This window comes from Crinia signifera, chromosome 9 (assembly GCF_055691185.1).
Source record: "Crinia signifera chromosome 9, ASM5569118v1, whole genome shotgun sequence".
Taxonomy (NCBI): Eukaryota; Metazoa; Chordata; class Amphibia; order Anura; family Myobatrachidae; genus Crinia; species Crinia signifera.
In genome coordinates, this window is record NC_139225.1 from 28,091,238 (window position 1) to 28,116,269 (window position 25,032).

At 50.2% G+C, this 25,032-nt stretch overlaps 1 protein-coding gene across 1 annotated transcript; it reads left to right on the plus strand.

Moving 5' to 3' along the window:
- Positions 1 to 5,103: 5,103 nt before the first annotated feature.
- Positions 5,104 to 6,402, plus strand: LOC146036826 (beta-1,4-galactosyltransferase galt-1-like). Its single transcript, XM_083160695.1, has one exon. It carries the CDS (start codon positions 5,104 to 5,106, stop codon positions 6,400 to 6,402), a length of 1,299 nt encoding a protein of 432 aa, XP_083016821.1.
- Positions 6,403 to 25,032: the final 18,630 nt, after the last annotated feature.

A 25,032-nucleotide genomic window follows, 5' to 3' on the forward strand; every position in this document is an offset into this window, starting at 1 on the left:
TGGCTGGCCCCTTTTACACCATCCTAGTCCCTGCATTTTCTGGTGTGAGGGGGAGAGAAACCCCCGCGCCCCCCCCCCCCCCCCCCAACCCCTTTAACCAGCTATATCTTCGGGACCAACTAACCCATTTACAAGTATCATATTGAAGAACTTTTAAGTGGACTTCTAATGAATTTGGTCCTATGAAACTGGGCCATTTGGTTCCAGTGAAATCTGCCCTCAAAGAACATGAACAGCCGTGAAATTACATTTCAGAAATAAAAAATATCTCTGGAACCAATTAACCCATATGAACCATCAGATTGAAGGCCCAGCTATTTGGGTTCGAATGAACATCAAGCTTCTATGATGCCAGGGGGAGAACTGGCAGCCGTCGAAACTGGGTGGGGGTTGGAATTAGTGGGTCCCATGTTATCCTATGGGGAAAACGTTGCAGCTTTGCCTGGCGGTATCTCCAGTTCCCGGGGGCTAGAGATGCTGGGCTCATTAGAAAGCCCTGGCCCTCATCTACAAAATGGGCCTTTTTGGAGAGTGGGCCTGGAGCTGCAGCTCCATCAGGCCCATTGTTAATCCGGCCCTGAGTGTAGGACATCCGGTATCAGAGAAGCCTTGACAAGGCCCAGAAGCTTATCATATCTTTTGCTAAATATATGTAACTAATACCCCTTTTACACCGCCGAAAAATCCGGGTCAGCGGCAGGTCAGACCCAGATCTTCGGCGGTGTAAATCCCTAACGCCGTGTCCCTTTACATGGGACTTCTACCCAGGTCCTAACCTAGGTAGAACACGGCTAGGACCTGGGTAGAGGGCGGTGTAAATGGGAACGCCGGGTCGGATGACCCAGCTCCCATTTACATGAATGGGGAACGTCCAACCTGCGGACCGCAGCGTCCGCAGGTTGGACGGATTGTCAGTCTGACACTGACAGCCGGCGCTGCTGTCTGCTATACTCTGCAGACAGCAGCGGCGGCGGGGGAGGGAGGTGAACGGATGCCTGTGTGCGGCATCCATTCACCTCCTGTCCAATGGCGGGGGGGTGCGTGCAGGGACTGGGGGCAGCCTAGAAGCTTACCTTAGTGCTGGGCTGCCCCCAGCAGCGTTCCGGGTACGGCGGCGTCGATCGGCGCTTGAAGATGACATCGCGCTGTCATCTTCAAGCGCCGGGAAGGGGCGGGAGTGGGTTGCGGGCGTTTAAGCCCATCAGGTGTAAATGCCCCTAAACGCCGGGTCGCACCCGGCTTCAACCAGGGTCCAAAAAGCCGGGTGCGACCCGGCGTTTTGGTCTAAAAGGGGTATAAGATGTCTGAATTACCTTCTATTGTGTTGGTTTTTCAAATCTTATTACTAATGCCCTCTTGCTGTGCTGGGGGTTAGATCCCCCTCCCTTGCAGCACCTAAGTGCATTACTAGTTTGACTGAGCAGCTTTCACATTGTTTTTATATTACTGTACCTGCAATACGTCATTAGAGTTGGTTTAGCATCCTGCTTTGTTTTATGTTAATGTCTTAAACTGAGTTTAATGCATTATTTGAACATTACATCAGGGTTGAAAATCGGGTCTTCCTCCCGGGCACCCCCAGAGATCCGTGAATTGGGGTTTCTTAACATCATGGGGGCAGGGCTTAATGATGTAAAGCTCAAGCCCCGCCCCCAGAACTGCAGAAGGAAGTCTCCTCTCCGGGCTTCTCCTGGAGAGGAGACAGAAAAAGTCGGCAACCCTGCATTACATTTCTGTATTGTAAAGATTTTTGGTACTCTTTACCTAGCACGGCGCCCATCGTGGTCATCGCGGGCATTGAATGCACTAAAAAATCGGGTGCAACGCGACCGACGCGATGCCCGCGATTTCCCATAGGGACCAATGTTAAATTTCTCAATTGACCCGATTTTTCTGTTCAATGCCTCAATTGACACGATTTTTCCATAGGAATCAATGTTAAATGGCCCACAGAGGCCAAATAGCCACCCTGAAGTGTGAAATGGCCCCCACAATTGTTAACGCCACCCCACGATCAACGTGAACCCGAAGCGTGGCGAGTGCAGCGAGCCGGTGAGGGGCGGCGGTACGCGTCCTACGACCTTTTCATACCCCCACTATCCACGTCGGCGTGGAGTTGAGAATAGAATAGTGTGGCGAGCGCAGCGAGCCACCGAGCCCGAAGCGTGGCGAGCGCAGCGAGCCCCGCGAGGGGACGAGGATACCTGTGAAGACCGCGAAGGGACGCGTTTACCTGTGAAGGTATCCGCGTCCCCTCGCCACGATTCGGGCTCGGTGGCTGGCTGCGCTCGCCACACTATTCTATTCTCGACTCCACGCCGACGTGGATAGTGGGGGTATGAAAAGGTCGTAGGACGCGTACCGCCGCCCCTCGCGGGCTCGCTGTGCTCGCTGTGCTCGCCACGCTTCAGGTTGACGTTGATCGTGAGGTGGCGTTAACAATTGTGGGGGCCATTTCACACTTCAGGGTGCCTATTTGGCCTCTGTGGGCCATTTAACATTGTTTCCTATGGAAAAATCGTGTCAATTGAGGCATTGAACAGTAAAATCGGGTCAATTGAGAAATTTAACATTGTTCCCTATGGGAAATCGCGGGCATCGCGTCGGTCGCGTCGCACCCGATTTTTAGTGCATTCAATGGCCGCGATGCCCGCGATTTTTTTACCTGCGATGCCCACGATCAAAATCGTGGCGCCGTGCTAGGTAAAGAGTACCAGATTTTTTCCTTTCAATAAAGATTTTGAAAAAATGAAAAACATGTTGACTGTTGACCTAATGGCCACATCCCTTGTAGTACAGCAACTTGGTTAGCGTGTATTATCTGTAACAGCAAAAAAGTATATATAATCCACAATGTTTAGGAAGAATAACTCGGGCTAGTGTACTAGCGTCCTTGCGGAACAATATAGGTAGTGGAGGTGCTCCCTGGAGAGTATTAATAGTATTTTAGAAAAAAAGAAGGGAAAGACTCTCTCTTTGTTGGGGCACTCTTATAATGAAATTTTAGATTTCAATTGATCAAAGTAGTATTAAAGTATAAGGAAGGGACACACACAAAGGCCCCCCCAAAAAGAAGAACGGTAAGTATTAATTTGGATAATTAGTGCGACATTCGCTTTACATATGTATATGAAAATTTTTAAAATTCTCTTTAATAGTATATTTATTAAAACTAAGCACTAAACACAGACAGACAAAAATACATGTAACATAGAACACTGATGGAGCTTTAATTGGGCTTTGATAGGTAGTGGTAATCAGAATAATTAATTTGATCGGTCCTACGAAGACAAAATATGTTATCTCTAGAAAAGAGAGTCTCTTCAAGGCTCAAGATCAGTATCACACTGAGGTCATAGTCCCCAATCTTGAACTACTTCCCAAAAATGAGCTCAAAAAATAGACGTTCTTAATAGGGATAAGTTTCAAACACACAGAAACAGTAAGAAAAGAAAAGAAGGATTAATGCTGTATTGTGCGGCTTATTGCAGTTAAAGTGACATAGAAAGTATATCTTAATCAAATGATGGGCTTCTGTGCTGGCCCAGGTGTCCACAATGGTGACACGCTATTATCTGGTATAGATTGTCACTTCTTAAATAGTGCCACAATGAACGTCTGCATCAAAACTGTTATTTCTGTATCATACTGTCTGATATACGTCCCTATTAAACAGTCAGTAAAATGTGTATCAAATTATACAGTAAATTAGTAATCACACATCAATCAAAGGATAGCGAAAATATAGTGTACATTTTTAAGTAAATACAATGGAAACACTGTCACCTCTCCCCTAGAGGGTAAGTATACTGATAGTAGAGAAGAAAAGTAAAAATGGAAGAAAAGAGAGAGAAAAAACCACAATGATGGGGGGCAAGAGATTATGTGGGAGTAGAAAAAGAGAAGAAAGAAAAAAGAGAGGAAAGGGGAGGAATGAGAAAGAGGAGTGTTGCCTCAAAGGTTGACAGTTCACCAACTTTGTATACCTATAGTGTGTCAGGAAGGATGAGTTCTCGCAAAGAGGTCTCCCTCAAATGTTACTTGTCACCACCTGATACACCAGCTGCCATCTGTAATTGATGGGCCTTTGAAGGTATTGTGGGAAGTCAGACCTATGCTCCCTGATTTTGCCCCCTAGGGCTGCTGCTGCCCAGCTATATATACCTATGACCAAAAGGGGGTACAACGATTTCTTTAGAGGGGTCTCCCCCTACTGTGTACTCAGTTGTACCTCAAATTGGTCGGCTTCCTTTAGCAGGTAATGCAAAAAAGGGCTTTTTGAGGTATTGCGGGTGAGCGAGTCCTATTGATAGGGGTTACAGGGAGAGAGGATGGCACAGAAAAGAAAGGAAAAGAAAAGAAGAATTGGGAGAAGAGCAGGAGAGCTGGAAGTACCAGAGAACGATTGTTACCTCAAAGGTGACAAATCACCAACTTTATATACCTACAGAAGGCCAGGAAAGGTGAGTTATCACAGTGAGGTCTCCCCCAAGTGTTACTCGTCACCACCTGGCCTACCAGCTGCCATCTAAGGACGATGGGCCTTATAGGTATTGTGGGCAGTCAAACCTATACTTTTTTGCTGTTACAGATAATACACGCTAACCTGTGCCTTGGTCTACTCCCAATACCCTTTTCCCCTCAAAGTTATTTTTTTCTAAAGTACAGCAACTTGCTCAGGCTATAGAATAATAATAATATTAGCCATTACCACAATGGCTGATCTCTGTTCCTGCTGATGATAGAAGGAAGGCAGAGCTCAGGCTCAGGGAAAATGGGCACCACGTTTAACTTAACTATACGGCCAGGGAACATACTGCTACTGGACTGGTAATCATCAGTACAGAGCATATTATGTGATGACACAGATGGAAGAAGGGGCGGGGCCATAGCGAGATCATTCAGCTGCCATTTTGTGATGTAAATTGACCATAAAGTAGGGGCTGCTCGGATTTGCCCCTTTTAAGTAGTTGTTAGTAACTCTGAAGTCTGCTCAGACGTGTGGTGATCCTGGGAGTGTGGGAGAATAATCTCAGCATGATCTAAGCATTTATCACTTTGCCTTCTTATTTTTCTCCTCTAGATACTCCATTTCCTGGTACAATGATCAGCAGGACAAGGAATAACCTAATATATATATTTTTCCTACTAACTACCACCACTCTACTGGGATTTTTATTTACCCATTCTTTGACTTCCCCATTGGATCACTGGAGACCTCCGTGTACCTGCTGTGAGAGTAGACTAACCACCAATACTATTACCCCACTGCGAGACAACCGGACATTTATCCTAGCTCCATATTTCGAACACCGAATACACAATAAACGCGCAGTCCGTATCCTCAGCATTATCCACCACACAGAGGTGAAGAAGCTGTACTGCTGGTTTTGTTGTACCGTATCCAAATCGGTGAAGGTTTCCCAGGCTCAGATAGACATACACACTGATCATGGCGGCTTTCCCTACCGAACGACGGACCTGGTCTGTATGGAACCATCAGGCTGCCAAGCCGAGTACCTATCTGTCCATACGTCTCCTACAGGGAACATGATGCAGCTACCCCTGTTCCAAATACAAAATAAGGACATAAAACCGTTTTCCGCCAACTTTACGGTCTGCATTTCCACCATGTTTAGGAATTACAGGAATGTCTTACAGTTCATACAGACCATGGAGATGTACCGGATACTGGGGGCACAACGGGTCATGATCTACCTCAATAACTGCAGCACCCAGGTGGAAAAAGTCATTCAGTACTACATTGCAGAAGGTGTTGTAGAGGTGATACCTTGGCCAATTGACCGATACATGAGGCCGGCTCTATCGTGGCTCTTTTCTGCCCATGCTAAGGATATTGGGTATTATGGCCAAGTGGCAGCACTCAATGACTGCCTCTATCGGAACATGTACAGGAGTAAGTTTGTGCTGCTTAATGATTTCGATGAAATAATTCTGCCAATGAAACACCAGACATGGGACGGCCTGATGGAAAGTCTCCAGCAACAGAACCCAGGAGTTGGGGTTTTTCTGTTTGAGAATCACGTGTTCCCTGAAACCATCTCTGTAGATGGAAAGTTCTCCAACATCTCATCTTGGAAGAGATTGCCGGGAGTCGATATACTGCAGCACGTTCTCCGTGAGCCGGACAGGCCAGACTATTTCAATGCCCGTAAAATGATTGTGGATCCGAGGATGGTAGTTCAGACGGCTGTACACTCTGTTTTAAGAGCTATTGGGGATTCTATAAAAGTCTCCATGGACACAGCCCGGCTTTACCATTGCAGAAAGCCGCGTCAGAACTTAACTAAGTCATCTTTAATTGAAGATCAAACTATTTGGAAATATAATGCTTCATTGATAAGAAACGTTAACAAAATTCTGAGGCAAATAGAGTTATAGCCATACACAATAAGCCAAGGAAATGGTTCTTCAAGTCTGTTCTCCTTGCTTGATCTACCAGGTTTATGGCCAAATATAATATTTTAAAAGCCTTTATTTTTTAAAGTGATAATCAGTTACAGGGCAAAAATAGGTGGGTTTTGTCTTGTCTTGATTGCTGCTTTAAAAAAACAATGGGAGGACTCGCCCAAAGGGCATGATTCAGGTTGGATCGTTTTTAACAGTCGCAATGAAGGAATGAGGTGGTTTGCGGGAAGGAGGTGGTAATAAGTCAGGAGGTGGTATGTAGGCAGGGGATGATATGCAGAGGGTGGTGGTGTGCAGGCAGGAGGTGGTATTAAGGCAGGAGGTGGTATTAAGGTAGAAGATGGTATGCAGGCAGGAGGTGGTGTGTAGGCAGGAGGTGGTATTAAGGCAGGAGATGGTATGCAGGCAGGAGGTGGTATGCAGGCAGGGGATGATATGCAGAGGGTGGTGGTGTGCAGGCAGGAGGTGGTGTGCAGGCAGGAGGTGGTGTGCAGGCAGGAGGTGGTGTGCAGGCAGGAGGTGGTATTAAGGCAGGAGGTGGTGTGCAGACAGAGGGTGGTATGCAGAGGGTGGAGGTGTGCAGGCAGGAGGTGGTGTGCAGGCAGGAGGTGGTATGATGGCAGAGGGTGGTATTAAGGCATGAGGTGGTGTGCAGGCAGGATGTGGTGTGCAGGCAGGAGGTGGTATGATGGCAGAGGGTGGTATTAAGGCAGGAGGTGGTGTGCAGGCAGGAGGTGGTATGATGGCAGAGGGTGGTATGCAGGCAGGAGGTGGTATGCAGACAGAGGGTGGAGGTATGCAGGCAGGAGGTGGTATGCAGGCAGGAGGTGGTACGCAGGCAGGAGGTGGTATGATGGCAGGGGATGGTATGCAGAGGGTGGTGGTATGCAGGCAGGAGGTGGTATGCAGGCAGGGGTGGTGGTATGCAGACAGGGGATGATATGCAGAGGGTGGTGGTATGCAGGCAGGAGGTGGTATTAAGGCAGGAGGTGGTGTGCAGGCAGGAGGTGGTATTAAGGCAGGAGGTGGTGTGCAGGCAGGAGGTGGTGTGCAGGCAGGAGGTGGTATGCAGACAGAGGGTGGTATGCAGAGGGTGGAGGTATGCAGGCAGGAGGTGGTATGCAGGCGGTGGATGATATGCAGAGGGTGGTGGTATGCAGGCAGGAGGTGGTATGCAGGCAGGAGGTGGTGTGCAGGCAGGAGGTGGTGTGCAGGCAGGAGGTGGTATGCAGGCAGGAGGTGGTATGATGGCAGAGGGTGGTATTAGGGTGGCCAATCCCTTGATCGGGATCCCGGGATTTGGCCCCAAAATGTCCGGGATTTCAATTCCGGGATTGGACTATCCAATCCCGGGATTTCGGGATTGTACAGTTTATTGCCAGGCAGCGTCTGAGCACACGCTCAGACGCTGCCCGGCTGTTACCGACGCGGGGTACGGCCGAGAGAGGTCAGACGGGGAGAGGATTCCGGTCATTCTGCCCTGTCACTCTGAACTCACTTGTTCCGTGACACTGACTGGAGGGGAGGGGTGACGAGCGGGTTTCAGCGCTGGAGGTACAGCGCTGTGGCCTGCGCAGCGTGACCGCATCGCTGCACCTCCGGCGCCAGAACACGCTCACTGCCGCACACAGTGACAGCATTCCTCTCCGTCCGGCGTCGCAGCCACCACCTGCCCCACTCCACCACTCATGGGGGAAAGACACCGCAAGCCCCGCTCCACCACTCATGGGGGACAGACGCCGCAAGCCCCGCTCCACCACTCATGGGGGACAGCCGCCGCAAGCCCCGCTCCTCCACTCATTGGGGACAGACACAGCCAGCCCCGCTCCACCACTCATGGGGGACAGACGCCGCAAGCCCCGCTCCACCACTCATGGGGGACAGCCGCCGCAAGCCCCGCTCCTCCACTCATTGGGGACAGACACAGCCAGCCCCGCTCCACCACTCATGGGGGACAGCCGCCGCAAGCCCCGCTCCACCACTCATGGGGGACAGACGCCGCCAGCCCCGCTCCACCACTCATGGGGGACAGCCGCCGCAAGCCCCGCTCCACCTCACTAAAGTAAGTGGGGGACAGGGGCGGTTTTCTTTTAGGGAATGCCAATCCCGGGATCCCAGGAATCCCGGGATTGAGCATTTTTCAATCCCGATTCCCGGGAGGTATGCAGACAGAGGGTGGAGGTATGCAGAGGGTGGAGGTATGCAGAGGGTGGAGGTATGCAGGCAGGAGGTGGTATGCAGGCAGGAGGTGGTATGTAGGCAGGGGATGGTATGCAGAGGGTGGTGGTATGCAGGCAGGAGGTGGTATGCAGAGGGTGGTGGTATGCAGGCAGGAGGTGGCATGCAGGCAGGGGAGGTGGCGTGCAGGCAGGGGAGGTGGCGTGCAGGCAGGAGGTGACTGCTCAGGAGCTAGGCTGCTGTTATAAGGTAATTCATTTTCTCTCTCCTCCCTCTATTTCTTCCTTTACAGTATGTATCTACACCTTCACATTCACTCAATTCAACTATATATATATATATATATATATATATATATATATATATATATATATATATATATATATATATATATATATATATATATATATATATATATATATATATATATAGGAAAACAAGCAAGCAGGCTGCGCTAGTCCTTAGTAAATCACTTCTTTCAAGTTATTAGTACGGTGCAGCTCTCCTCCAAAATGGTCCACGGTCCCAAGGTACATGCGAAGAAACAGGAGACAAGCGCACAATGAGCGGTAAAATTCAATTCACTTTTATAAAATATAGCAGCTCACGTACATGTAAGTTTAAAGATAACAGCTTGCCAGCATATTATAATAAAGAGCGGGTCGTCATCTCACACAAAACCACCGTAGCCGCAAAGCTCCCAGCGTCTCGTCGGTCAGATTTCCCGGCTCCAACAATGCGTCACAGCAGTAACTCGCCCAACCGGTTTCGTCGCTTATTGGACTTCCTCCAGCGTCTGACATCCGACATCAGTGTGGGGAGTGGATTTCCCGGCAAGGGCGCCGTTTCCAGCGGTGTCCATTCCTGTGAGGTTCTACAATCTACCACGCTGTTTCTGATGTGATACTGAATTGCTGGCAAGCTGATGATTTTAAACTATGATGTATGTGAGCTTATATTTTGAGTAAATTTGATACCTTTGATATACTCACTGTGCGCTTTCTCCTTCTTCTTTTGCATATATATATATATATATATATATATATATATATATATATATATATATATATTTTCTTCTATTTATAATCTGGACATACTTTAGCACCTTGAGTTTAATCTGTGTTTAGGATGGATTGGCTACATGTGTGTGAACTTTCCCCACAAGTAATCAGGGTAAGCAGGGTCGGCTGACAAATTATTGTAGTTATACAACTGCTACTTCATTGTGTGTGTGTGTGTGTGTGTGTGTGTGTGTGTCCCTTCCCTTTTGCGTGACACCCTATGCTTCCCTCCTGACACTGTACACCCCATACCCCTGTGTGTGTGACACCCTATAACCCCCTCCTTACTGTATGTGACAGTATACACCCCCTACCCCTGTATGTGTGTGTGTGTGTGTGTGTGTGACACCATGTACCCTCCTATCCCTGTGTGTTTGTGATGCCTTGTATGTACCCCCCATCAACCTGTGCGTGTGTCACCCTATACCCGCACTATGTACCTCCACTCCCTGTAGAAGGAGGGCCCCTTCAAAATTTTGCTATGGGGCCCAACAAGTCCTAGTTACACCCCTGAGTCAGGGGGTGCTGATAGGCAGGGAGAAGTGGTAGGAAGGGGTGCTGGTGGTAGGCAGGGGGAGGTTGTAGACAGCGGGTGCTGGTAGGCAGGTTATTTGCATGGTTAAGGATTGCATAGCTACAGTACATTGCATAGTTATAATGTGGCCGCAACACTACCACCTACTGGATTTTAATGATATTACCTTCTGTCTAACGTAATGACATTTCAGTGGCTAATTAAACCATAGTCACATAGTATTTAAACAGGTTATAATGTATAGACTGATTACTACTGTAAATATATTTTCCGTTTTATTGGAATATCTGGGCTATATTGTGATAACAAATATTCATGTATAATTGTATATGATTGTAAGTTTGCGAGCAGGGCCCTCATACTTTTGTCTGTCTGTAAATACCCAGTTTGTTGTATCACTGTCTCCTATTGTAAAGCGGAATCTGCTGCGCTATGTAAGAAACTGTAAATAAATAAATATTACTTAACGTGGACTTTGCATAATTAATGCTTCTTATTGAGTACAGCAGTGACAACCGGCATTCTAGTACAATGCATGCACAGCCACTGCCCAAATGCATTGTGGGTTTTTCCTTTTCTTTTGGAGTACTCTGGGGATTTCCATCCTGCCTAGGAACAGGGCAAGAAGGTCGCAAATGATGACAGCTGCTGGGATTCTGATACAGCGCACCCACAAATGGGTCTTTGACACTTTACCAAATCCATATGATGTATTGCAGCAATGTATAGATGGATGGAGACTGGTCCGGATCTGTCCCCCACTGACGCGTTTCGCTGTCACCAATGTTTGTACAGCTTTGTGAAACGCGTGACAGTGAAACGCGTCTGTAGCTTATAACGTCCATCATCTCTTCCTTTTTTACAGACTGACACTATTTCTACTGATGATCCGGCCTAGCCTCTATTATTTCACACATGCTGGGTTACATTATGTGGATTATAGTAAAGTCTCAAGGACTCCTGAATCTGACGCATTGACTAAGGATCTTTTTCTGGGTACTAGACTCATGATAGATTGACTAGGTCGACAGTCATAAGGTCAACCACTTTTGGCCGACATCAAAAGGTTGACAGTCAAACGGTGGATGCAAGTTTGTTTTACAAAATTATGAGCCAACCTGTGCCGACAGGCGGTATTTCATACCCTACCATCCACTACGGCTTGGAGGGAGAATATAATAGTGTGCCGAACACAGCGAGCCAAGCGAGGGGTGCACTTAGACGGTGCACCCCCAGGGGAGGGGGGATTTAACCGTAGCTACGCCCAAGGGAGTCTCCAGAAGAGGGGCTACAGCACAGTTCAAAATTCAAATAGGGGAGACACAGCCACTGCCACCAACTGCCATTCCAAATTGACTCACTGGCAGTTGGCATTGCTCCCCTATTTGAATTTTAGACTGTGCTGCAGCCCTCCTCTGGAACCACCACTGGACATAGTTACAATTAAACTCCCCCCACCAGAAGATACTTAGACCCCCTCTTACCAGACGATCTACTTGTCTGCAGTCCCGGCTCCTGATAATGGCAAAAATAGCTCTCACAAAATGTCCGCCCCCTTACAGCAGACACTTTTTGAGGATGCTAGAGGAGCCTCCTCTAGCATCCTCAATAAGTGTCTGCTGTATATGGGCGGACATTTTGTGAGGGTTATTTTTGCCATTATCAGGTGCCAGCCTGGAGGAGAGCCGGGGCCGCAGATAAGCATATCTGCAGGTCCCGGCCACACAGCCACTGGTGGCGGCAACAGCAAGCAGCATCAGCAGGGTAAGGCAGGGCTAGGGAGGCACATCATTAGCCCCGCAGAACCCCGGCGCCCACACCTACTCAGCCCCTCCCTGCGACCATGGGGTCTGCGCGACTATTGTTACGCCACTGCATGATACTCTGTGCCATGTACCTGTGCCAGACAGTTCTCTGTAATAGGCAGAGCAGCTTCCCGCCTTATGGAAACTTGCACTAGCATAAGGTAGTAATTGCAGCTTGCGTGGCATCCAGAAGACAAGGCCACTTTCAGTCTGACTCAGAATCAGCCCAATGGGTGCATGGTGGGAAGGAGAGATGTTCCAGGTAAAGGGGCGGGGTTACAGAAGGGCTGGTTACAGAAGTGTAAATGCTGCCGATGACAACCAGATTCTAGCTATTATCTTCTAGAAGGTGCTAAATAAATATGTAGTAGAACCTGATTGGTTGCTATGGGCAACGTCCCATCTTCAGTAGAACTCCCATTGTGTTTAGGTCATTGGGTTGACCCCATTAAGGTCGACATGCATTGGGTCGACCACTGAAGTCGACAGGCCTTAGGTCAACACCTGCAATAAGTTGACGTGGCTAAGGTCGACAGGGTTGGAAGGTTGACACAAGCATTAGGTCGGCAATGAAAAGGTCGACATGAGTTTTTCAAGTTTTTTTTTTACCCAAATGTCGACATAGTCAACATAAACGCCATCAAAGTGTACCGCGCTTGCTTGTATGGCTCCCCGCTCTCGGCACACTATTTTATTCTTCCTCCACGTCCTAGTGGATGGTAGTGCATGAAATGCCGCCTGTCGGCACATGTTAGCACAAAAAAAAAAAAACTTGGAAAATTAATTTTGACATTTTGACTGTCGACCTTGCCATTGTCGACCTAATGCATGCGTCGACCTTCCAACCCTGTCAACAAACCTTAGCCATGTCAACCTATTTTAGGTGTCTACCTAAGTCCTGTCGACCCAATGCATGTCAACTTTAATAGGGTTGACCTAATGACCGTATCCCATAGTTGCCTACCTGACCCTCTCCTTCAGGGAGACAATGCTCTGTTCCTGGGCTCCCCTGGTAATGTATGATTGCCATCACCTGTGGTGACACCTTTCTTATCAATTACCCAGCTCCCCACAGGTGCTGGCAATCATACATTACCAGGGAAGTCCAGGAACAGAGCATTTTCTCCCTGAAGGAGAGGGTCAGGTAGGCAAGTATGCCGTATCCCGTCCCATTTTAGTAAATCTAATAATCCACACCCTTAGTAAATATACCCTTCGTGTACTGTAACTGGACAGAATAAGTACCTGGAGCAGCCAGTAGAGGGCAGTATTACACATGAAGATCATTATGCAGGAGCTAGAGAAGAATCGGTATCTCAGAGCATTCAAGAGATAGTGGTAAGGCCGGTGGGTGTTAGTAACCGATGCTGCATAACAGGCGATGGGCACATGTGCGCTGAGGATATGAGCGAAAGGTGGCGTCACAAACAGCAACATGAAATAAACGATTCAGCAGTTGTAAACAAAGCAATGGTTCATTATGGTCCTGCGCAGTCACCAGTCAATAGCTAGTAGAGGACCTGAATAGCGTCTACTGCAGGTTTGAAAAGCCCTGCGCCCCCAGCGACACCTTTTCCCATCCTGCAACAGCAGGGGCTGCTCTGGCAGCAACCCCACCTCTTCCCCAGTGCTCCCCGCTTCCCCTACGGGTGAAAGAATTGGAGGTCCCTAGGCTATTCAAGGGCCTGAAATTGAGGAAAGCGCCAGGGCAGATGGCGTAGCTCCATCCGTCCTAAAAATATGCGCCGTTCAGCTAGCACCAATTTTCACCACAATCTTCAATAGATCACTCACTACTGGGATAGTCCCAGCCTGCTTTAAGAGCTCTCTTAATATCCCTGTGCCAAATAAACCTTCCCCCTCTGGTGACCTCAATAATTACAGACCGGTTGCACTAACATCGGTGGTGATGAAGACGCTAGAGCGCTTGGTACTGGCCCACCTGAAAGCCATAGCGGGCCCCCTCCTCGGCCCTATGCAGTTTGCCTACAGAGCTAATAGATCGGTGGAGAATGTTGTGAATCTTGGCCTACACTTTCTCAAGCAGCACTTGGACTCTCCGGGAGGCTAGGCAAGGGTCCTATTCGTGGACTTGAGCTCCACCATTTAACACTATCATCTCTGATTTTCTGCATTAAAAAATGCACAGCTTAGATGTCCCAGAATGGGTGACGAACAGGGTACAGAGAGTCAAGGTGGGGAAATTAATCTCGAAGGCCAGGACAACCAGCACGGGCGTACCGCAGGGGTGCGTTCTTTCTCCCTTTCTCTTCTCTATCTACACCAACGACTATACCTCGGCAGACACCTCTGTGAAGGTCCTCAAATTCACAGATGACACCACGCTGATAGGTCTTATTACAGAGGGTAACGAGTCTGCCTACAGGACAGAGGTCAAAATCCTGCTGCAGCATGCACAACCTACTGCTAAACAAAACAAAAACGGTGGAGATGATCATTGATTTCAGAAAGACCCCACACTCTCACCTCCCACTCGTTATTGAGGACAGTATGGTAACTATGATCGAATCCTTCAGATCACCAAGGACCTAAGATGTGGACCTAACATCGAGTGTACAGTAGGGAATGCCCAGCAGAGACTTTACTTTGTTCGCCAACTAAGGAACAGGGCCGGTGCAAGGCACCGGAGCGCCCCAGGCGAGTCGGGGTGGGGGTGCCCCGGTGCCGGGGGAGGGGGGGTACCTGTCCTGCGGCGCTGTGTATTTAAAGCTGGCGGCGGTGGCAGAGAGGGGTCCTGCAATCAACGAGCGCTATCCGCCGGGCTATGCGGAAGCGCTTCTGTTGTGAAAACACTGGCCGCACGGCGCACGCTGATTGGCTGAATCTCAGCGTGCGCCGGGCTCTCCTCCTCCCTGCACCCGGAAGAGGATTAGTGCAGGGAGGAGGTCACAGGTCCGGGCAGCACTGCGGGGGATGCTTACAGCATCCCAAAATGCGGTAAAAACCCCGATAACGGGGTTTTTACCGCATTTTTAGCTTAGAGAATCTCCCCCTTAGTCTGGTTCGGTTCGGCCTCAGCTCAGGACAGACACAGACTACAATGCATCGTGAATACAGCAGAGAAAATCATAGGCACAAATCTCTCTGCAGTTGAGGACATCTATCATGCCAGGGTCCTGAAACGGGCATGCAGGATCATCGAGGAACAAGTAACACCCTGCACATGACCTGTTCCAGAGGCTACCGTCTGGCAGACAGTACAGCTTAAGGCCTACAAGGACGACTATACACAGAAACTGTTTTTCCTCCATGCGGCCATCCTAGTCAATTCCTCAGTAGCGTAGCCCTCACACATCCTTGACCACATAGTAATCTATCTGTCATGTCACCTCCCTATGTCATGTTTGACATATTGCATATTGTCTTATTGTCCACACTGATACACCCTCAAACCTCCCCTACTGCCACATGTACTACTCACACTGGTACACCCTCACACCTGCACTACTCCCACATGTACCACTCACACTGGTACACCCTCACACCTCCACTACTCCTACCTGTACCACTCACACTGGTACACGCTCACACCTCCACTACTCCCACCTGTACCACTCACACTGGTACACCCTCACACCTGCACTACTCCCACATGTACCACTCACACTGGTACACCCTCACACCTGCACTACTCCCACATGTACCACTCACACTGGTACACCCTCACACCTCCACTACTCCCACCTGTACCACTCACACTGGTGCACGCTCACACCTCCACTACTCCCACCTGTACCACTCACACTGGTACACCCTCACACTTGCACTACTCCCACATGTACCACTCACACTGGTACACCCTCACACCTGCACTACTCCCACATGTACCACTCACACTGGTACACCCTCACACCTCCCCTACTCCCACCTGTACCACTCACACTGGTACACGCTCACACCTCCACTACTCCCACCTGTACCACTCACACTGGTACACCCTCACACCTGCACTACTCCCACATGTACCACTCACACTGGTACACCCTCACACCTGCACTACTCCCACATGTACCACTCACACTGGTACACCCTCACACCTCCACTACTCCCACCTGTACCACTCACACTGGTGCACGCTCACACCTCCACTACTCCCACCTGTACCACTCACACTGGTACACCCTCACACTTGCACTACTCCCACATGTACCACTCACACTGGTACACCCTCACACCTGCACTACTCCCACATGTACCACTCACACTGGTACACCCTCACACCTCCTCTACTCCGACCTGCACCACACGCACTGGTACACCCTCACACCTCCCCTACTACCTCCTGTACTACCCACACTGGTACACCGTCACACCTCCCCTACTCTCACTGGTACATCCTCACACCTCCCCTACTCTCACTGGTACACCCTCACACCTCCCCTACTCCCACCTGTACTACTCACACTGGTACACCCTCACACCTCCTCTACTCCGACCTGCACCACACACACTGGTACACCCTCACACCTCCCCTACTTCCAACTATACTACTCACTGGTACACCCTCACACCTCCCCTACTCCCACCTGTACTACCCACACTGGTACACCGTCACACCTCACCTACTCTCACTGGTACATCCTCCCACCTCCCCTACTCTCACTGGTACACCCTCACACCTCCCCTACTCCCACCTGTACTACTCACACTGGTACACCCTCACACCTCCTCTACTCCGACCTGCACCACACACACTGGTACACCCTCACACCTCCCCTACTCCCACCTGTACTACCCACACTGGTACACCCTCACACCTCCCCTACTCCCACCTGTACTACCCACACTGGTACACCCTCACACCTCCCCTACTCCCACCTATACTGCTCACACTGGTACACCCTCACACCTCCCCTACTCCCACCTGTACTACCCACACTGGTACACCCTCACACCTCCCCTACTCCCACCTATACTGCTCACACTGGTACACCCTCACACCTCCCCTACTCCCACCTGTACTACTCACACTGGTACACCCTCACATCTCCCCTACTGCCACCTGTACTACCCACACTGGTACACCCTCACACCTCCCCTACTCCCACCTGTACCACTCACACTGGTACACCCTCACACCTCCACTACTCCCACATGTACCACTCACACTGGTACATCCTCACACCTCCCCTAATCCTACCTGTACCACTCACACTGATACACCCTCACACCTCCCCTACTCCCACCTGTACCACTCACACTGGTACACCCTCACACCTCCTCTACTCCGACCTGCACCACACACACTGGTACACCCTCACACCTCCCCTACTCCCACCTGTACTACCCACACTGGTACACCGTCACACCTCCCCTACTCTCACTGGTACATCCTCACACCTCCCCTACTCTCACTGGTACACCCTCACACCTCCCCTACTCCCACCTGTACTACTCACACTGGTACACCCTCACACCTCCTCTACTCCGACCTGCACCACACACACTGGTACACCCTCACACTTCCCCTACTTCCAACTATACTACTCACTGGTACACCCTCACACCTCCCCTACTCCCACCTGTACTACCCACACTGGTACACCGTCACACCTCCCCTACTCTCACTGGTACATCCTCACACCTCCCCTACTCTCACTGGTACACCCTCACACCTCCCCTACTCCCACCTGTACTACTCACACTGGTACACCCTCACACCTCCTCTACTCCGACCTGCACCACACACACTGGTACACCCTCACACCTCCCCTACTCCCACCTGTACTACCCACACTGGTACACCCTCACACCTCCCCTACTCCCACCTGTACTACCCACACTGGTACACCCTCACACCTCCCCTACTCCCACCTATACTGCTCACACTGGTACACCCTCACACCTCCCCTACTCCCACCTGTACTACCCACACTGGTACACCCTCACACCTCCCCTACTCCCACCTATACTGCTCACACTGGTACACCCTCACACCTCCCCTACTCCCACCTGTACTACTCACACTGGTACACCCTCACATCTCCCCTACTGCCACCTGTACTACCCACACTGGTACACCCTCACACCTCCCCTACTCCCACCTGTACCACTCACACTGGTACACCCTCACACCTCCACTACTCCCACATGTACCACTCACACTGGTACATCCTCACACCTCCCCTACTCCCACCTGTACCACTCACAATGGTACACCCTCACACCTCCCCTACTCCCACCTGTACTACTCACAATGGTACACCCTCACACCTCCTCTACTCCGACCTGCACCACACACACTGGTACACCATCACACCTCCCCTAATCCTACCTGTACCACTCACACTGGTACACCCTCACACCTCCCCTACTCCCACCTGTACCACTCGCACTGGTACACCCTCACACCTCCCCTACTCTCACCTGTACCACTCACACTGGTACACCCTCACATCTCCCCTACTGCCACCTGTACTACTCACACTGGTACACCCTCACACCTCCCCTACTCCCACCTGTACTACTCACACTGGTACATCCTCACACCTACCCTACTCCCACTGGTACACCCCACACCTCCACTACTCCCACCTGTACTACTCACACTGGTACACCCTCACACCTCCTCTACTCCGACCTGCACCACACACACTGGTACACCATCACACCTCCCCTAATCCTACCTGTACCACTCACACTGATACACCCTCACACCTCCCCTACTCCCACCTGTACCACTCGCACTGGTACACCCTCACACCTCCCCTACTCTCACCTGTACCACTCACACTGGTACACCCTCACATCTCCCCTACTGCCACCTGTACTACCCACACTGGTACACCCTCACACCTCCCCTACTCCCACCTGTACTACTCACACTGGTACACCCTCACACCTCCCCTACTCCCACCTGTACTACCCACACTGGTACACCCTCACACCTCCCCTACTCCCACCTGTACTACTCACACTGGTACACCCTCACACCTCCCCTACTCTCACCTGTACCACTCACACTGGTACACCCTCACATCTCCCCTACTGCCACCTGTACTACCCACACTGGTACACCCTCACACCTCCCCTACTCCCACCTGTACCACTCACACTGGTACACCCTCACACCTCCCCTACTGCCACCTGTACCACTCACACTGGTGCACCCTCACACCTCCCCTACTCCCACCTGTACCACTCACACTGGTACATCCTCACACCTCCCCTACTCCCACCTGTACTACTCACACTGGTACACCCTCACACCTCCCCTACTCCCACCTGTACTACTCACACTGGTACATCCTCACACCTACCCTACTCCCACCTGTACTACTCACACTGGTACACCCTCACACCTCCTCTACTCCGACCTGCACCACACACACTGGTACACCATCACACCTCCCCTAATCCTACCTGTACCACTCACACTGGTACACCCTCACACCTCCCCTACTCCCACCTGTACTACTCACACTGGTACACCCTCACACCTCCCTTTCTCCCACCTGTACCACTCACAATGGTACACCCTCACACCTCCCTTTCTCCCACCTGTACCACTCACAATGGTACACCCTCACACCTCCCCTACTCCCACCTGTACTACTCACACTGGTACATCCTCACACCTACCCTACTCCCACCTGTACTACTCACACTGGTACACCCTCACACCTCCTCTACTCCGACCTGCACCACACACACTGGTACACCATCACACCTCCCCTAATCCTACCTGTACCACTCACACTGGTACACCCTCACACCTCCCCTACTCCCACCTGTACTACTCACACTGGTACACCCTCACACCTCCCTTTCTCCCACCTGTACCACTCACAATGGTACACCCTCACACCTCCCTTTCTCCCACCTGTATCACACACAATGGTACACCCTCACACCTCCCCTACTCCCACCTGTACTACTCACACTGGTACACCCTCACACCTCCCTTTCTCCCACCTGTACCACTCACACTGGTACACCCTCACAACTCCCTTTCTCCCACCTGTACCACTCACAATGGTACACCCTCACACCTCCCCTACTCTCACCTGTACCACTCACACCTCCCTTTCTCCCACCTGTGTCACTCACAATGGTGCACCCTCACACCTCCCCTACTCTCACCTGTGCTACTCACACTGGTACACCCTCAAATCCCCCTACTTCCACCTGTACTACTCACACTGGTAAACACCCTCACACCTCCCCTACTCCCACCTGTACTACTCACACATCTCCCCTACTCCCACCAGTACTGCCCACACTGGTACACCCTCACACTGGTGCACCCTCACACCTCCCCTACTCTCACCTGTACCACTCACACTGGTACACCCTCACACCTCCCCTACTCCCACCTGTACCACTCACACTGGTACACTCTCAGATCTCCCCTACTCCCACCTGTACCACTCACACTGGTACACTCTCAGATCTCCCCTACTCCCACCTGTACCACTCACACTGGTACACTCTCAGATCTCCCCTACTCCCACCTGTACTACTCACACTGGTACACTCTCACATCTCCCCTACTCCCACCTGTACCACTCACACTGGTACACTCTCAGATCTCCCCTACTCCCACCTGTACTGCCCACACTGGAACACCCTTTATTTGACTTATACTGTGTATAACTGTTGTGTGGATTCATTGTTGTAAATCACAAATGAACAAACCTAATAATAACAAGCGCATAAAATACACCAGTCCAAGATAAAGACAATCTGTGTAGCTGTATATTTACTGAGAAACACCATTAGCAACAGAAGACTTTATATCATGAATATTGTCTGTGTAGGTCTGGAGCCAGTTAGCAAACGCAGAGGGCATTAAGTAATCAATATCCAGCGATTATCCAGTTACTGCAGAGTGTCTGGCGCACAGTCCCAACAGTAAGGCAGCATAATTAGAAATCATTTAAGTGCAAACAAAAAGGAAATCCTATTGGTTCCTATTTTTTCCTCCTTTTGCTGGGACTGACATGTTTTGCTCTATATAAAACCCTGTTAACTCTTTTCACCAGAGCAGTTTCACATTTAGACAAGATGGTGTCTGCTATCAGAGAGTCCCTCTGTAGGTCTTTCTGTTTGGGTTCTCTATAGTGACAAAGTTTAGCAATATCACTGGGGACCTGATATTGCTCCCCTGTAAAATCCAATGGTACATGGACTGAGGCCTTCACAACACGTCTGGGATTCACAATCATCTTCGTGGGATTAATTTCAAATGGCTGGTTGGGCTCGCGGTAGATGTGCTGCAGTATATTAAGTCCTGGGACTGAGGCCCATCCTACGGGGGTTAGAGGATTGTTCTTGTCCTCAAGAGTTGTTGGGAAGACGTGGTTTTCAAAGATAAAGATGTCCGTGGTCGGGTCCATACTTAAGATATAGTCCAACATTTCAGGCCAGTCCTTGTGTCTGACGGGTAAAATCAATTTGTCTATGTCATTGAGGGCTATATATCTGCTCTTGAACATGTGGCGGTATAAGCAATCATTCAACGCGGCGGTCTGGCCAAAGTAGTGAAGGTCTCCAGGATGGTCTGGGTAATGCCAACCCATCGAAACATTTAAGTACGAGGTAATGGGCCACGGAATCAGGTCTAGAAATTTCACCTGGGTGTAATAGGCCAGAACCTTCTCCATGACCGGACTGGAGTCCGTGTGATAGATGACCACCTTCTCGGCCCCCAGCAATTTGTACATCTCCATAGATTGGATAAACTGCAAGACATTGCTGTATGATCCAAACATCGCGGAAACGCAAACGAGAAACTCATGTTGGAACCTCGCGGGAACGTTGACTGGCTGCTCAGTGTTGTGGATTTTTAAGTAGGCCGGCCCGGATCCATCCACCTGCCGCACGGACACAAACTCTGGGACCGCCTCATCTTCCAGGTTGCAGAGAAGGTCTGTAGTACCGTAAGGAAAATCAAAGTGGTCAGTGTGGACCTGAAACTCCACAACAGCTGTGTTATTAGCGCCTGATAAACAGAAGTCACACAGCAATACGTCCGGTTCATATCGATTGGTTATCCCCAGGATACGGATGGTCCTGCTAGACCGCAAGTCCAGGTAAGCCGCTATGAGGTAGGTTTTGCTGTTCTTGACTCTGACAATGGTGTCCTGGGTAATGTTGTGGACGCAAATGGACTCTTCTCTTTTTTTGTCTGCGGACCTGAGAAATGGGAAGGTGAAGGTTCCATCGGGTAAGGCAATTTTCACTAACACCACAATGTAGAGCACATAAAGAACTGTGAATGTCGAGAAAACGAGAAAGAACAGTTTGCAAAGTTTCTTGAAAGTTGTACATGGATTCATCCCTGACGGGCGGACACGCTCTATCTTCTCTGTGCCATTGAGGAGCTTCGGTCTAAGGACAAGAAAAGAAAATGTTTCAGTACTACAATACGAGTATTTTAATAAAACATACCATCCCATACATCAGCTACAACTATCTATGTTTTTGCCAGCAAGCCCACTCCCACACACAATTAGGCGGAGCCAGGGTCCGTGCTTGGTTTTACGGAACACCCCTACATTATAAGGGGACAGTGGTCTCACAAAGAAGGGAAATGGTCATGACACTAATAATTCAAATTATGCCACACTGAAGCACAACCTTATTCACATTACACCACATCTAGTGCCTGATTCATGTTACATCACATGGTGCCTCTTATTCACGTTACGACACACAGTAGTGCTTCTTATACATGTTTTGTCACTCAGCAGTGCTGCTTAATCATGTTACTTCTCTCAGTAGTGTCCCTTATACAAGTTACATGACACAGTACTATCTCTTATAACTGTTATGCAACAAAATAGTGTTCCCTTATACATAATTCCCACAGTAGCAGTGAATCTTTTGCTCATAATGCCCACAGCAGTAGTATCCTTTACACAAAATGGCCACAATAGTAATGCCCCTTACACATAATGCCCACAATGTGCTGCTTATACACATAGGGCCTAATTCAGGTTGGCATAGTAAGCAGCTAAATATGCTGCTTACCAAGTGCTGAGACGCCGCCTGGCCAAATGCCCCCCCCCCCCCCCCCACTCCACTGCCCCCTCCAAATTCCCTTGGTACTATGCGAGGAGATGTGTTCGCTATAACATCCCCTCGCATGTGGCCTCTAGCATGAGAAATTATCCAATGGTCACCGACCATCAGGGTCGGCGGGAGAGAGCGAGAGCAGGGGGAATGAGACTGGAGAAAGCAGGGTGAGTGGGACCGGAGGGAGCAGGGTGAGTAGGACCGGAGGGAGCAGGGTGAGTAGGACCGGAGAGAGAAGGGTGAGTGGGACTAGAGGGAGCAGGGTGAGTAGGACTGGAGAAAGCAGGGTCAGTAGGACTGGAGAAAGCAGGATGAGTAGGACCGGAGAAAGAAGGGTGAGGAGCAGGGTGAGTGGGACTGGAGGGAGCAGGTTGAGTGGGACTGGAGAGAGCAGGGTGAGTGGGACTGGAGAGAGCAGGGTGAGTGGGACTGGAGAGAGCAGGGTGAGTGGGACTGGAGAGAGCAGGGTGAGTGGGACGGGAGGGATAAGGGTGAGTGGGACGGGAGGGGGCAGGGTGAGTGGGACTGGAGAGAGCAGGGTGAGTGGGACTGGAGGGAGCAGGGTGTGGAGGGAGCAGGGTGAGTGGGACTGGAGGGAGCAGGGTGAGTGGGACTGGAGGGAGCAGGGTGAGTGGGACTGGAGAGAGCAGGGTGAGTGGGAATGGAGGGAGCATGGTGAGTGGAAATGGAGGGAGCAGGGTGATTGGGACTGGAGGGAGTAGGGTGAGTGGGACTGGAGAGAGCAGGGTGAGTGGGAATGGAGGGAGCAGAGTGAGTGGGAATGGAAGGAGCATGGTGAGTGGAAATGGAGGGAGCAGGGTGAGTGGGAATGGAGGGAGCAGGGTGAGTGGGAATGGAGGGAGTAGGGTAAGTGAGACTGGAGGGAGCAGGGTGAGTGGGACTGGATATGAAGATGCAATCTTTAGATGGAAAAACCTGCCGATCACTAAAATAAATCTGTAATGTGTGGGCAAAGTCAGATAGATTGTAAAATCCATTTATCTGGCCAAAAAATCCCTGTATCTGGAAATCCATTAATTGTGATTGCTGATGTATGGGGCCCATAACTGGACCCCAGCAAGTTACCTCAGAATGACCAACACATGGTCAGCAGATCACACATGCTTGGCAGCATTGCAGAGGCACAAAACAGAAGTGAAGTGACCGCTAATTCGATCACTTAGGGGCACATTTATCATGATCACATTTATAATGCGATCTGGGCGGAATATTACCGCCCAGGATCGCATTGTAAAATGCGATCATTTCGCCCCCATGTATCATCTGCGAAGCCCTGACCCGGAAGCCGGGGGGTCTGCGCATGTGCGGTTATGTGCTGACCCCCCCATGACCCCGCTGACCGCACTGCCCGAGCGTCAGTGCGATATGTAGCCATAGGCTACAACGGGCTATCGCCACATTAGAATGGCAATAGCCCAGGGCTGCGATGCCGGGCTGCCCGATGTTGATACATCGGGCAGCTTTGCATCCCCCATAGAAACCTATGGGGGCAAATATTGCTTGATAAATGGGCCCCTTAATGTCTAAAACAGTTGCAGAGAGGAGCGCTGTTCCGAGTCCCTGCCCTGAATGTGTTTTTATATATATAAGGAGGCAGTGAGTGACAGGGGAGGCAGAGAATGAAGTAGTAGGAAACATGTCAGGCAGTAAATGACAGAGAGAAGCAAAGGGTGGCAGTGGGAAAAAGGTTGAGACAGAGAGTGACTAGGGAGAGGCAGAGGGTGACTAGGGGATGGCAGAAAGACAGAGGGCAGGGGATGATGGGGGTGGCAGTGTGAGATAGGTTTGAGGTTGTGGCTGCATGGAAATATAGAGGGCGAAACAAGGATAGCAAAAGAAGATGGTAAAGGCAGAGGGCATCAGAGAATGGAAGGGGTGATATAGGATAGCAGAGAGTCACAGGGAGGAAGTGAGTAATGGAGGATGGCAAGGGGTGACAGGCGGAGGCAGAAGACGACTAGGG

Bases quoted from the DNA above. Each gene is read 5' to 3' on its own strand.
- LOC146036826 (XM_083160695.1), top strand. From the start codon at position 5,104: ATGATCAGCAGGACAAGGAATAACCTAATATATATATTTTTCCTACTA.